This window comes from Geotrypetes seraphini, chromosome 7, assembly GCF_902459505.1.
Source record: "Geotrypetes seraphini chromosome 7, aGeoSer1.1, whole genome shotgun sequence".
Taxonomy (NCBI): domain Eukaryota; kingdom Metazoa; phylum Chordata; class Amphibia; order Gymnophiona; family Dermophiidae; genus Geotrypetes; species Geotrypetes seraphini.
The window spans coordinates 188,008,820-188,024,003 of NC_047090.1; the positions used below are offsets into that span (position 1 = coordinate 188,008,820).

At 45.8% G+C, this 15,184-nt stretch overlaps 1 protein-coding gene across 1 annotated transcript in view; it reads right to left on the reverse strand.

The window, feature by feature from the left end:
- Positions 1 to 15,184, reverse strand: part of NRXN3 (neurexin 3) — a 1,772,673-nt gene that overhangs the window by 1,028,054 nt on the left and 729,435 nt on the right. The window contains exon 13 of the mRNA XM_033952014.1: positions 251 to 370. Coding sequence (XP_033807905.1) covers positions 251 to 370 — 120 coding nt within the window. The remainder of the gene's footprint in view (positions 1 to 250; positions 371 to 15,184) is intronic.

The window sequence follows — 15,184 nt, forward strand, 5'->3', positions numbered from 1 at the left end:
AGTGAAGCAGAGAGGAAGAGATAACGAAAGAGAGAGGGAGGGAAAGGGGGAAGTGGAAAAAAAGCTGAGGAAGAACAGGAGTTAGGAGAGGATAAAAATGAAAAAAGTATAGCAGAGAAAAAGAGAGCGAGAAATAAAGCTGCACAGGCAAACAGAAAGGAAGGAGGGAAAAGAGAAGGAGGCCAAAGAATAGGAGAAGAGCTTGGAAAGCCAGAAGAATGAAGTCCCAGGAGACCTGTCCCCGACTCACCTTCAGCCACATCATCGTCCACAGTCAGCTTGAGGCTCTTGCCCCGCCGCACCACCCTGACGGTGTGCCAGGCATTATCATTAAGCTTCTGCCCTGCATAAAGGGTCTCCGGTCCTTTGCCTGGGAATGGTGGATAGAGAAGAGTCAATGCCAGCCATGGTATGGTCTAGAATATTCACTGAACCACTCTGGTGTGAGCCTTTGGAGCAAAGGACAGTGGGGAAAGAGTCATCACCCTCCATACAGAGCCCAATTCCAAGTGGCCAGCGCTCCTTTCAGTGACTGGTCCCAAAGCTGAAGGTGGGCTAGAGGGGTTACTGATTGTAGATAAGACATTCCAGGGGGGTGTAGCTCAGAATTCATGCTGCCCAGGGCTGGATGTCTACCCTTGTCCTGACTTGGCACACCAGGGTGGTTTCAGCCCAGAGACCTCATCACAGTGATGCCTATGGTATAGAGACCTCAGAGCCTTTCAACCAAAGGGCTATCTTGGTATTCAGATACATAGCATTCCTGCCCCTCCCTGACTGTTACTTTGTACCTTGCAAACAATATTCCTGCAACAGAGAAGAGCCAGGGTGAGAGCAACAAAACTGATGGCAGAGCCAAGGCTCCAGGTCACAAGGACCAGATTTTCACAATGAATTATGCATGAGATTGATGTGCATGCACTGCTTCCATTGTATGCAAATCGATCTCATGCATATTCATTGTGAAAATCTTGAAAACCCAACTGGGTTGCGACCCTCGAGAAATGTAGTTGCCCACCCCTGGTCTAGAATTTATTGTGCATCTCCTGCTTGGACCATTTCACATCATTTTGAACCTTACTAGAGTCCCCTTCCACCCTCCTCCTTGTTTGCTTCTTCCACTGTAGAGACATCTAGTGGTTCTATCCGGTACAACAGATGACCTTCTATGCTACTTGATGCTTTCTAATACTGGGAGAGTTCCCTTTAACAGTGAGTTAATGGTAGGATGAGCTCCTTGAGATGGGGGAGAGAACGCTGAATGCATAGGAAAGGACATTAGAGAGTTGATGGAGGAAGACTGAGCAGAATTCTGAGGCAGTGCTATGTGTGAGTACAGGAAAGGTAACTTCTCTTCCAAGGCCTGCTATGGGGTTAGGAGCTTTTTCAAATAGCTAAATGTTCCAACGCTGCTCTGATGCTCATAGAATTCCTATGAGTGTTGAAGCGTTTAACGCTACCGCAGCTTAGTAAAATAGAGCCATAGACAATGAAACCTTGACCCAGGGTCCAACTGAAATGCAGGTAGGAGATAAACTCAAATGTGGAAATTCTAGACCTAGTGCCAGTCAGTTGCGTATAGCTAAAAGTATATGCCACTGGTAGACTAGGATTGAGGAAGTAGGGGATATTGACTATATATGGACATTAGGTTGTGGTAGATGAACACTCACTTGTAATATATTTTGTGTATTTTTATAAATTTGGTCAGTTTTTGGAAATGGCACTGCCAGAGTGGTTTAAAATTTTTAACTATGTCAATGTTAGCTGCAAGGTAGGTTCTTGTCTCTGAGCGTCCAGTCTTTTTGTGTGACCAGTTCAGCCAATACACCGCTGGCACAGGGATATAAGGTGTCAGATAAGTGTCTCTAATCTGGAGCAAGAAGAATAGGATAATCCTATGTGCTAGATCCAGAAAAAGCACCCCCACTGCCTAAATCTGCATCACATCTCTAGCAACTTAAAGGTATTTGATTGGTGTTCCGAGGAAACTGAATTTCCTATTATTTAGGGAAGTTCAAGCCAGTGGAGTAGCTCCTTAGCCTGAGGGGCAGTGAATAAGGAGAACTAATTATAATATTTCACATGCACAAGAAAAGCTATGCCCCACCCCCCCTACCGGGGCCTAAGGGATCTCGCCAATCGGAATCTTAGGCCACTTCCAGTGCATTCCAGAATGCACTGGGAGACGGGCCTAAGATTCCGGTTGGCCCAGGTGCCTTAAGCCCTTACACGGTGCATCCCAAGATGCACCAGGAAGGGGCAGGCCTGCCATTCCACTGAAGGCAGGCCTGCCGGATGCAGGAAGAACCCATCCATCCATCTAAAAAAGGTTAGGAACTCTGGGTGAGCTTGGGGGGGGAGAGCCGGGAGGGGAGTCCGATAGGGGTGGGATTGGGAATCTGGGTGGACTACCTTTGGGGGCTTGAGGGTGTCTGGCAGGAGAGATTGGGCATCCCTCCTACCAGCAATCATTCGGAGGTTCGGGAGGGAGGTGTCTGGCAGGAGAGATTGGGTATCTCTCCTACCGGCGATCATTGCAGGCACTTTGGGGGTATCCAGTATAAGGGACTGGGCATCTCTCTTGCCAGTAGTCTTCATGGGGGGGAAGGGGGGGGATGGGTTGCCTGGGCCGCTAAACTGATCATGGCAGCCGCGATCAGCTCAGCGGCAATCCTATTGGAACTTATACCTGCTTTGACTTTGACTAAGTCAAAACGTATAAGTTCCGTTCAGGCAACCTCGTCAAACTTTTGATTATCACTGCAGGATGACCAAGTTTGGTCAGCCCACGTCCCACCTTAACCACTCCTCGAAAAATGACCCTTTTCGCTCTGTATGCATAGCGGCAGTCAAGAGGCCTAAGATGCCTCTAGATATGTCTAAAACCCATTTCAATTATCGGCACTTGGACGACCTGTCTTCTAGGTCATCCAAGTGTCGATTTAGGTGGGTTTTTAGACGTATTTTCATTTCAATTATGTACCTCATAGTATAAAAGTGTGGCCAACCTAGTATGACATAACAGTATGATATGTAACATGGTAGAATTTAGTGTGGTAGACTTGGAATGGAGGACATAGTGTGGCAAATAGGGGCAGAGAACAGGTGTGGTAAACTTAGGACTCATTAGGCGCAGTGATGTTGCAAGGATGGGGGGTGCCTGAGGTGGTGGCACCCCTGTGTACCCTCCTCTCTACCCCCCACTCCTGTGCCACTCCTGCACTGTCCTCTCTGCCCCGTCGCCCCACTCGTGCCCTTCCTACCCCTGTACCTCTAAATCTTCTCCAGTGTGAGCAGATTCTCCACCTATTGCTAATGCTGGCATTCCCTATGACATCATTTCCTGGCCCCGTGACCCAGAAGTGATCTCAAAGGGAGCCAGGCCTGCACAAGCAACAGGCTATAGTAGTTGCTTGCGCTGGTGAAGATTTTAAAGAGGGATACGGGGCAGAGAAGGGAGGGCACGAGCATGGCATAGGGGGGTGGAGGGGTACTGGTACCCCCAATGAGATGGTGCCTGGGATGGTCTGCTCTCCCTCCCCCCCCTCCTTACTATGCCACTAGTTAGGTGTCCGAGTTAGGCACCGGTAAATTAGACCAGGTATAACCTGGTCCAATATACTGGCACATACCTCTAGGAGACCTAGTAATGCCTCTAAGCATGCCTAGGCTTCACTAAGTGGGACTCTATAAGCAATGCTTAGAGGTTGATTGACAACTGTGCCAACCAGTACCTAGAATTTTGGTGCCGTTTATAGAATCAGGCCCAGAGAGTGCATCCAAATTGTAGACTCTCCGGTACAGGCTTTTTTCCCTGCAGTGCTGCAGAAAGGGAGGTGCGGAAGGGGCAGTCCACTCTGGGAGCGGTCTTCCTAAGGGCGTGGCACCCCGCCTCCTCTCCACCCCCGCTCCTCTCTTTGACGCTCACACATGCCCTTTGCCTTCCCTCGTACCTTTTTTTTTTTTTAACTTCCCCAGCACAAGGTTACTGCCTGCATCAGCATCGGCGCTCTTTCTGACGTCAGTTCTGTGATCCACGCCTAGGAAGCCATATCAAAGGGTGATCTGGCACCAATGTGGGCATGCTGCTCATGCCAGAAAAGTTAAAAAGGTACAGGAAAAGGCAAGGAGGCGTGCGTGCTTGCGACCGGGGGGGAGAGGCAGGGAAGAGAGCAGGGGAGGGGTACCACCGCTCATCCTTACTACATCACTGTTTCCCTGATGCCTTTGTCTCAAGCTGCAGAAATTAGATTAAGAACTGTACTGTGTGGCTTTTGGGAGAAAAGGTACCTAGCAGAGACCTTAGATTCTTTGCTCAGCTGCTGTGAAGGAAGAAATGTCCTGAAACAGCTTGGCTACCTTCCGAGAACCCAAGAGCAGAAGACCAGGAAAGACTGAAGAGTTTGGACCCAAAGGAGAAGATTAGACTGAGCAGAGGAGAGCCGGTCAAGAACCACAAAGGAATAAGTGCCACCTAAAGAGACCATCTCGAGCTGATTTCGCCTTTAACTCTCTACTGATATTTTACCTCTGAGTGCAAGTTTTTAGGGGGGTTAGGGTTGGCTCTTTTTTTTTTTTTTTGTCCTTGCTATGCTTGAGTTTTGCTTTGGGGGGAATTCATCAAATTAAGATCATTTTGAAAAAAAGAAGACACAGCTAATTTTTAAGAAGAGTGAAGACACTTTATGGTCAGGCTGTGGAGTCTGTTGCCTCCCCCTGCCCACCAGGACCCCACATTATTCCCTACTGTAATCCCACGGCATGAGCGAGTCCTGATTATGCTTGGGAGAGGGGTGGGGGGGGGGCTCATAAAGATCATTCTTTCTCTAACTGGTATTTTGCCAGTCACTGGCAATAAATGAACTCACTAATTACCTTCGGCATTCAGCTTTTCGCATGATGCTTCTTGGCAAACCCATAGAGAGCTCTTAGCACCTGCCTTTGATGATCAGAGGCAGATCATGGGCCACATAAAAGTCAATCCCTGCATGTTCTAGGGTGAAAGAATTCTACATCTGACCTTGTTGCCACCTACCGTCCAAGCTCCAAATTTAGGAGTTTAGTGAAATTTTGAACAGAAATTTAGGAATGTGGCCCTAGTAGCTAATTTAGAAGCATAACTCTCAAATCTGGAGCACATATCCTTAGAAACTGGCCTCAAAATCTCAGCGTTTAGCATGAGATCCCAGGTCATATCATATGACGATTTCAGGGTTAAGCATTCCAAAACCCTTCTTCTATTAATTTACTGCAGTCCTCTCTTAAGGAATACAGTTTGCAAGGTAACATAGAATCCCCTAACTCTCCCAATTTAGCCATATGATCCAGATCAGGCTATAGTTTTTGCTCACCAACAGAGTTCCAGATTCTGTCTTCCTCAGAGGAAAGTGGCATGGACTGCTCAGAGCTGAACAATCGCAGCCCCTGCTGTTCCTGTGGTTTCGCTTCCCCAGCCTTACCTCTTTGACCTTACCTGGTAATGTCCCAGAAATAAAGTTTCGGAAGCAGCCAACTATCCAACACACTACTCAGGGTTTTCATGGCAGCTTCATCCATCCAACTATCTCAAGAGACATGAAACATGCAGCCTGGATACACCCTCTCCCCAGCCTTCTCCCTCACCATCACCATCCACAACTTTTGATCTCCTGCATTTATATTCACGGGAAGTCCTTATCATAACTTGTCCTGGCCCTCTCCCCAACTTACCTGTCAAAGCCTGTCATCTCGAGACTACCAGACAGCAACCTTGAGGGCTATTTTCATAGCTCAAGTACATGTCCTCCTATATAATCTGTCCCCTTTGAAGCAGTGTAAAAATGACATATGGGGGCTACCTTCCTATAACTCCTGGGAAAGGTACATCCAATAACTCCTTCCCTCATGGCCGCCTCTTCCTGCACCCCAAAATCCTTCTCTCTGCTAGTTGCTTCCTGATGCTCCAGCCAGGCATCTCCAACCAAAGATCAACTCCCAATATTTACAAGAAAAAGTATTTTTTGTTATTTTTATTTTTCTGGAAGCAGTGCACTGCTTTCATTCTATAAACTCAGGGTAATATTTCATCCTAAAATTACCAGCCAGGCTGAAGAGAACGTTACCTGTGAATCATAATTGTACAAACAGTGAGCCAGCCAATGACGCCTGTCTGATGTGCTATTTGTCATCTATGGTCATTGTATACGTAAGCATACATGGGAGAATGTGGCCTTTACAAACCAAGAAGGAAATGTTCTTAGAAGGCCACTCAGGCTTGTTACGCCCCTGAATCCTGTTTTTCATGTTTCTGATTTGATTTTGGGCTTAGGGTCAGGTTTCTTCCTTTGTCAGGGCTTCCATCCTGCTTGTTCTGAAGGATTTTAAATGAAACTGATTTAAAGGAATTAACGTGGCTTCTTTTTTTTTACTTGAACTATGTTTTACCTCATCTCAAGGGTGGCTATAAATGAAAAACCCAATCACATTAAAAATTTACAACTACTCCAAACAACCACAGGGTAACACAATTTTCATGGAGAAAGGGGACCTCAGAATGAACGCCATAATCACAGGTCCTTCGGCAATTTTTGCAATAATGTTTATAATCTTATAATGTAATGATTTAACAATTGCTTTTCAAAAACTCAATTAGAAGTGTAGAACTTATCAAGTATCCACTTATCCCAAGTTCCTGGAGGAAAACTCCATAGTTTGCTATTGAGACAGACATGGGGGAAGCCACTGCTTGACCTGGGATTGGTAGCATGGAACCTATCTGGGTTTCTGCCAGTTACTAGGGACCTGGATTGGCCACTGTGGAAACAGGAAACTGGGCTATTGGTCTGACCCAAGATGGCAACTCTTATGATCTTATGTGAGCCAAGTATAGGACAATCGAGCCATTGTGACATCACTGATGAGGTTGGCTCTTATTGGTGGAATGAGGCACTGTGACATCACAATCTCAGCTCTGGAATATTGCTACTATTTGGATTTTCTGCCAGGTACCTAGGACCAGGATTGGCCACTCTGGAAACAGGAAACTGACCCCCATAGAGCTATCTTTGTTTTTAGGTTCCAACAAAGGCCCCTGTTTTGCTTTCACTGCATTTGGGAATGCAAGGCAAACTCAAACTCATTAATGCAACCGGCCAGCATGGTCCTGCGATTATATCTCATAGCTCAAAGCTACACAGGGGAATTCATGAAGCAGGGTTTGGACCTTCATGTGTATTGAGAGAATTAATGTTCACTAAATGCTAAGAAGCCCAGAAGTATAAAATGGGCTTTTAGCATTTAGCATTTAGCATGCACTAATTCCCCTAAGGTCTGTTAAAGCTCTAACACTGCTTCCTTCCTCTCCCCTCCATCCAATACTTTTCTCTCCTTTTGAAAATTGTGTTAACCGGTGGTGGTTACTTCATCTCAACCATCAGAGCTATGCTGTTGTCTTGTTCCTGTGAACACTTTTGAACTTTAGGAATTTTACCAAAGAAAGTGAATTTTAATTACTAAAGTTGATGGCCTTCTTTGGACTGAGTTGTTGGTATCTTACACACCAGGCAGTGAAGGCCCAGAAGCAGTGGTTCTGAACCCTATCCTGGGGACCCCCCAGCCAGTCGGGTTTTCAAGATATCCCTAATGAATATGCATGAGAGAGATTTGCATATAATGGAAGTGACAGGTATGCAAATCTCTCTCATGCATATTCATTAGGGATGTCTTGAAAACCCGACTGGCTGGGGGGTCCCCAGGACAGGGTTGAGAACCACTGCCCTGGAGCATTTTGCCCCCTCCAGCCATTCACCAGGACCACCGTTTACTTAAAATATTGTGCATGGTATAGCCCAGGGGTAGGTAATTCCGGTCCTTGAGAGCCGGAGCCAGGCCAGGTTTTCAGGATCTCCACAATAAATATGCATGAGGTAGATTTGCATCTCAAGGAGGCAGTGCATGCAAATCGATCTCATACATATTCATTGTGGAGATCCTGAAAACCTGATCTACCTATGGCTCTCGAGGACTGGAATTGTCTACCCCTGGTATAGCCAAACAGCCCTACTCTTACTCTTGTGATCATGATTTGTGAACATACATTTTGCCTTTAAAATGTACCCAAACAAATGAGGGACAATTAAAGCAAAACCAGCCATCCATTCGACCACTACAAACTAAAGCTACCTGTGAAGTTAGCCCAGGGGTAGGCAACTCCGATCCTCAAGGGCCAGAATCCAGTCGGGTTTTCAGGATTTCCCCAATGAATATGCATGAAATCTATTAGCATACAATGAAAGCAGTGCATGCAAATAGATCTCATGCATATTCATTGGGAAATTCCTGAAAACCCGACTGGATTGCGGCCCTCGAGGAGGGACTTTGACACCCCTGCGGTAGAGGGTTCTACCTCGGCCAGGAGCGCTAAATGCGCCGATGCTCGTAGAAGTCCTAGGAGCGTCAGAGCAGTGTCGAAGCATTTAGCGCTCTGGGCCACCGTAGAAACCTTGACTGCGGCTTAGTGCACGAGGACCTAATTGACTCAAATCATAAAATTTCATCCCAGGAATCGATAAGAATTGCTGTAGTTCTAGAGCTTTCTGCCTTTATCAGTGGCATAGTAAGGAGGAGGAGAGGGCGGACTGCCCTAGGCGTTATCTTAGTGGGGGTGTTGACACCTCTCTGCACCTCCAAGCTCCACTCACACCCTCCCTTCCCCCATCCCTGTCCTCTTTAATTCTTTGCCAGCGTGAGCAACTTCTCAGGCCTGCTGCTTGCGCTGGCCTGGCTCCCCTCTGAAATCACTTCCAGGTTGCGGGGTCAGGAAGTGACATCAGAGGGAAAGCCAAATCTGGCGTGAGCAGGAGGCTGGGAAAGAGAGGAGCGGGGGGAGGGGGCGGAGAGGAGGGTGCCACCACCCTGTGTGCCTCCTACCCTCAGTACGCCACTGCCTTTTAGCCCTTTATATAAATTAGTTTTCGATTTGAAATTGCAGGATCTGAAGAAGATAATCAGGCAGATTTCGCCATCATCTACTACAGTATCGTCCTTTGCGCTCACTGACTAAATAAAGAGCTGTTAGAGGTCCCATCCCTATGGCAGATCTGCCTGGCTTCCGTATGATCTTGCATATTTTGCGTGGTGGAATTTCATTTTGGAGTCGGTCTGTCAGGTGACATCATTTTTGCTTTGTCATCAATTTCTTTATTCATTCAATTTTCTAGACCGTTCTCCCAGGGGAGCGCTGAACAGTTTACATGAACGCTCTTCCGGAGTCTGTTGTAGGAGAAAACACCCTCCAGGGTTTCAAGACTATGCTGGACAAGTTCCTGCTAAACTGGGACGTACGCAGGTGAGGCTGGACTCATTTAGAGCACTGGTCTTTGACCTGGGGGCCGCTGCGTGAGCGGGATCCTGGGCAGGATGGACCACTGGTCTGACCCACAGCGGCAATTCTTATGTTCTTATTCAGTACTCAAGCAGTTTTCTCTGTCTGTCCTGGTGGGCTCACAATCTATCTAAGGTACCTGGGGCAATGGGGGGATTAAGTGCCTTTGAAAAGGCTCACAAGGAGCAGGGTGGATTTGAACCCACAACTTCGGGGCGCTGAGGCTGTAGCTTTAACCACAATGCCACACGCTTTAAAAGCAGATGATTTCCAAGAGATTTTCACTTAAAGTATGATGACAGAGTTGCTATTGTGCCTGGTTATACTGTATGTTTCCCTGTAACCTGCATAGATTTTGGGATGTGTGGGATATAAAAATAAATAAATTATTAGATAATGTCCTCCACTATATCTAAGACAGATCTCTCGGAGTTCCTGCAGGATCTCACAGCACAAGGGAAAATGTCCTCCACTGCATCTAATGCAGACTACAGAACGGAATGGCCCATCCCTGTGGGATATCAATATCCCCATCCCGGCCCCACGAGTTCTTTCCCTGCCCCATTCCTGCAAGCTCTGCCTTAACTGCACAACCTTTGAACACTTAGGATCTGAAATTGTTTGAGGCTTGTGCAGATGAGGACGGAGCTTAGGCATTGGTGGAATGAGGCATTATGACATCACAATCTGAGCTCTAGAATGTTGCTACTTAGGATTTTAAAGGGTTTGAGGCTTGAGCAGATGAGGACGGAGCTTAGGCATTGGTGGAATGAGGCATTATGACATCACAGGCTGAGCTCTAGAATGTTGCTACTTAGGATTTGAAAGTGTTTGAGGCTTGTGCAGACGAGGACGGAGCTTAGGCATTGGTGGAATGAGGCATTATGACATCACAATCTGAGCTCTAGAATGTTGCTACTTAGGATTTTAAAGGGTTTGAGGCTTGAGCAGATGAGGACGGAGCTTAGGCATTGGTGGAATGAGGCATTATGACATCACAGGCTGAGCTCTAGAATGTCGCTACTCATGATTTTAAAATGTTTGAGGCTCGTGCAGATGAGGACGGAGCTGGTGGGGATGGGACAGGGATAGATCCTATGGGAATGGGGAAAATTTCCCCTCATGTCATTCTCTAATGCAGATCTTTGGCAGTTCCTGCAGGATCACACACTACAGGAGACAATGTCCTCTACTGTAACTAATAAAGATATTTGGGAGCAATGCCGTCCGCTGTATCTAATGTAGATTTCTGAGAGGTGACATCATGTTTGATTATACTGGGTATAATACTTAAATGGGTATTATTATGCCCATTAAACTTAAATAACAAGTGAAGAGGAATTCATGCCAAAATCTCTCAGGTGCCTTATGATGTAGACTCCTAAGAATTCGATGTAGAAGCAGCAGGACAAAGGCCAGGTCCAGAGACTTGCTCTGTAAGCAGGAGGATTAACGTCATTCTCATATTTACCTATCCAGAGGCTGCCCACAGCTGTGATCACTTTTTGGTTTAGCATCAGATCTTCCACACAGAATCCAGGTCATGATCCAGTGGTTCCAGGGGTGCTACTTACGAGGTCAATGATTACACACAAGCTGAATGTTACTCAGCCGGTACACTCAGAAGCAGAAATGAGTCAAGTATTAGTCAAAAATATCTTATGTTCTATATAGAGCCATGGTCACTAATGTCAGAGAAGAGAATATATTTCTACTACTATTCATTATTTCTAGAGCGCTACCAGAGTCACAAATATCTCTTGCTGCGTCCTAAGGATTTTCATGTGGTGACCTCATTTCACGACTTCTAGGCCAAATCTCAAGTCAAGCACAGGGCAATAAAAATTCATCCCGTCTGCATAGTGCCCAGAATATAAAGATGCTCACCCCTAGCCTCAGCACCAGAGCTTCAGATGGTGATCGTGTCAGTGCAGGAGACACACCACAGAAGCTAACATAATTACATGTCCCTCTGAAGATAAAAGTGAGTAATGAATTGCTACTTTCAAGCTACAAACAGTGCATTTAAATTGAGAGGGCTCCCCCCCAAAAACTGGAAAAATGGAGTATACTAGAGCTGTACTGAATATCTATTAAGTCACAAATTACTAAGATTGTCAGACAGGTGTTTTGTTTTGTTTTCAAATTGAAGTTCATAAAGAAATTTTGTGATCTTCTCAGTCCTCCAGCTTCAGACTGATTGTGCAAAGAATTGTTACAAGTATGTCCTGCTTTGGAGGAAAGGCGGAAGAGGGGAGATTATGGTAGAGACGTGTAAATAACTACATGGCATAAATGCGAATGAGAATTGTTGGGCTTGAGTGTGTGAGTGAGAGGGAAAGAGATGGTGCACATGGGGAAAGGAAGAAAGGAAAATTGGGCAGAGAGAGAGAGAGAGAGGAGGTAGAGATGCATGGGGAATAGAAGGATGAGAGGGAGAAATGTTGGATATGGTGGTGGAGAGGGCAGATTGAAGGAGATGCAAGGGGGAGGAATGTTGGACATAGTGATGAAAGGAGAAATGCTGTTGGAGAGGGGTGATAGGAGAAATGGGCATGGGGCTGGTGAGCAGTGGTGAAAAAAGCTGCACATGATCTGGGGGATGAGAGAGGAAGAAATGTTGGATGTGGCAGTAGAGGGGGTAGGAGAGATGCCTGGATCTCTCAAGACAGATGGACAGTGAAAGAAAAAGAGGGAGACATGTTGCCAATAGGGGTGGAGGAGAGAGGAAGAAAAGTTGGACTCATGGATGGACAGAGAGAAATGTTGGTTGGGGAAGGGAATGAGGTCTGGAGGAGAAAAGCGTGCAGGAGGCAGAAATAAATATTGGATGCACAGTCAGAAGGAAGTGCAACCAGAGACTCATGTGCTCACCAGACAACAAAGGTAGGAAAAATGATTTTATTTTCAATTTAGTAATTCGAAATGTGTCAGTTTTGAGAATTTATATCTGCTGTCTATATTTTGTACTATATTTGTCTATTTTTCTATAGTTGATACTGAGTTGGCATTGCATATTTTAAACAAACAAATATACATAATAATTAAGATTTGAAAAATTTCCTTTCAAATGAAAAACAATTCTCCCGTTCTATTCCCTGCCTCCTGCCTATGTTCCAAGTTAGTGCCCCCTCCCTTGTGTCCCAAGTTCATGCCCCATCCCTTCCTTCTGTGTTGCAAGTTTGTGCTCCACTCCCTGCCTTCCAGCCTCTGTCACAAAATCATGCCCCTCTCATGTCCCAATGCGCTCCTTTCCCTCCCCCCACCCTTTCTTCCAGATCATGTCCCCTCTCTCCCTACTTGCTTCCTTCAGGGCCGTCCAGCTGGGCTGCTCCTTCCTAATTTCCATGGCACTTTTTGCAGAGATGCGATCTGACCCACAAGTCTTCTCTCCGACGTTAGCTCTGAAGTCGGAGAGAAGACTTCTGGGTCAGACACATGCAGCGACTGCCCGCGTCCAAGTGCTGCTGAAGGCAGGAAGGAGCAGCAGCCCACCTGGAAGGAGGTAACTGGGATCCCCCGCTGACCTGGGCTTCCCTCTGAAGTCAGCTCTGACATTGTAGGGAAGCCTTCCTGGTCGGCTTCAGCAGAGGGGAGCGGGCAGGAAGGAGGGCATGGGATCCACAGTGGTGGTGGCTTCGGTGGAGACTGGTGGGCAGGAAAGAGGGCATGGGATCCCGGCGGCCATTAAGCAGAAAGGGGGGCAGGATACCCACACAGTGCATACCCCCAACAAGCGGCTTGCATATCCCTAGCGGTATGTGTACTACCTGTTGAGGACCTCTGGTCTACAAAGTCTGTTTTGAGAATGCCCAAATGGATGTTTCGACTAGTAAGAAACCCAAGTGCTGGTTTATGCTGTCGTTTGGACGTCTATCTTTTTTGAAAATGAACCCTATAGATATTTAAACATCTCTATCATATCTCCCCTCTCCCGTCTTTCCTCCAAAGTATACAGATTGAGAAATTTGTCTAATGATGAAGACCACCAATCATTTTAGTAGCCTTTCTCTAGACCGACTCCATTCTGTTTATATCTTTTTGAAAGTACAGTCTCCAGAATTGAACACAATATTCGAACCCCCCTCCCCTTTTTAGAAAACTGCGATAACAGTTTTAAACACAGGCCAGCACGTTGAATGTTCTGCGCTGCTCCCGATACTCGTAGAGTTCCTATGAGAGTTAGGAGCAGCAAAGAGCATTTAGTGCACTGGCCTAAGCTAAAAGGAGGGGTGGGGGGGGGAGAAGTGAGGTATCACCTGAGTCTTCTACAGGGGCATCAATACCTCCTTTTTCCTACTGGTCATTCCTCTTCCTATGCACCCAAGCATCCTTCTAGGCTTTTCCGTTGCCTTTTCTACTTGTTTGGCCACCTTAAGAGCATCACATACGATCACACCCAAGTCGCACTCCTCTTTCGTGCACAAAAGTTCTTCACTGCCAAAATGAGCTGCTAGTTCTGCTAACAAAAATGTAATTTGGCCCCTTCAATAAAGAAGATGGACATTCAGCATAATTTATAAAGTGGTTCCACCAACTGTGGTTCCTACGGCTCAGTCTTCTTTAGTGCGAGACCCGGGTGCCAATGGCAGCCCCTGGAGACCTCTGGGGCTTCCCCCATCATCATTTGCTTTTTTCTTCACCACTCTCAGCCCCTCGTCCTAGGCATGAAGGACAGAGCATTTCTCATTAGAAGAAGAGAATGCATTTAGAAATGCTTACCTCCTTGAGGATACCCCCAATGAAAAAGTTAAAAGTGGGCTTGAAGGGATGATGTCATTGTCACTTGCTAGCAAGAAAGGAGAACTGCAGAGCTGATGTTGGTGATGCCGGATTTATTTGTTATATGTCACACAATCAAAATAGTTCTTTATGCAATCAACTCTATTCACATAGTTTAAAAAGTACAGCCCCAACACGGGCCGTGTTTCAACTCAGACATCTTCCTCAGGGGTCCTTGGATTGAAGATAAATCTTTTAAGAGAAATCTAGTCTAATAAGAGGGTGAAAGTAAGTAGTTAGATTGTGAACAAACGTGAATGTGGGTGAGAAAGTGATGGATGCAGGATGAATGAAAGATCACAAAGAGAAATGCCCCGACGTTGAGTGATCTACACCTGTGAATATGAAGTCATCATAAGACGTATTATGATGCGCTTGACGTGCACAGGTGAGTACTGGAGCTCATTAGGCTGAACAAGTGACTAATAATAGGAGCCGGGTGAAGTTAAAGGGAAAATAGAATGAAGGCATTTGATTGATCAGATCTTTTTGTATAACTGAAATTATATACCTAAGAATGGATATTAGGTTAAGACACAGAGTAGATGTGGACCAATTAAACATGGAATTCAATAAAGAATTGAATGCAATTAAAAGAAATATTGTGTTATAAAATTAACATGGAAACATAATGAATGTCGGAGTAATTTGAGTTTATGGAAGTCGATTTGCGGCCATAATAATAATATTTTGGAATCTGTGATCTCTCCGACGTATGAGGTAGTGATTTGTGGAACTAATACTGCATGTTAAGCCCCCATTGGATAGATATAAAGGCCGACTCTCCTTAATTATGACGGGTACAGCTATGCAGTTGATGACGCATAATTGGAAAAATTGGGACCGTCTTAATTTCACTTTCTGGTGGGCAAATCTATGTTTAGTGTATAAATTTGTCAGGGAACACAACAATATTCAAATGAGTGTGGGGTCCATTGGTGTCTTTTGTAGAATTGTTATAGGATGGGAGGGTGGGTATATCTTTATACGATTCCTTGTTCTTTTCTCTGATGGTTGGGAAGGGAGGGGGCTATTTCT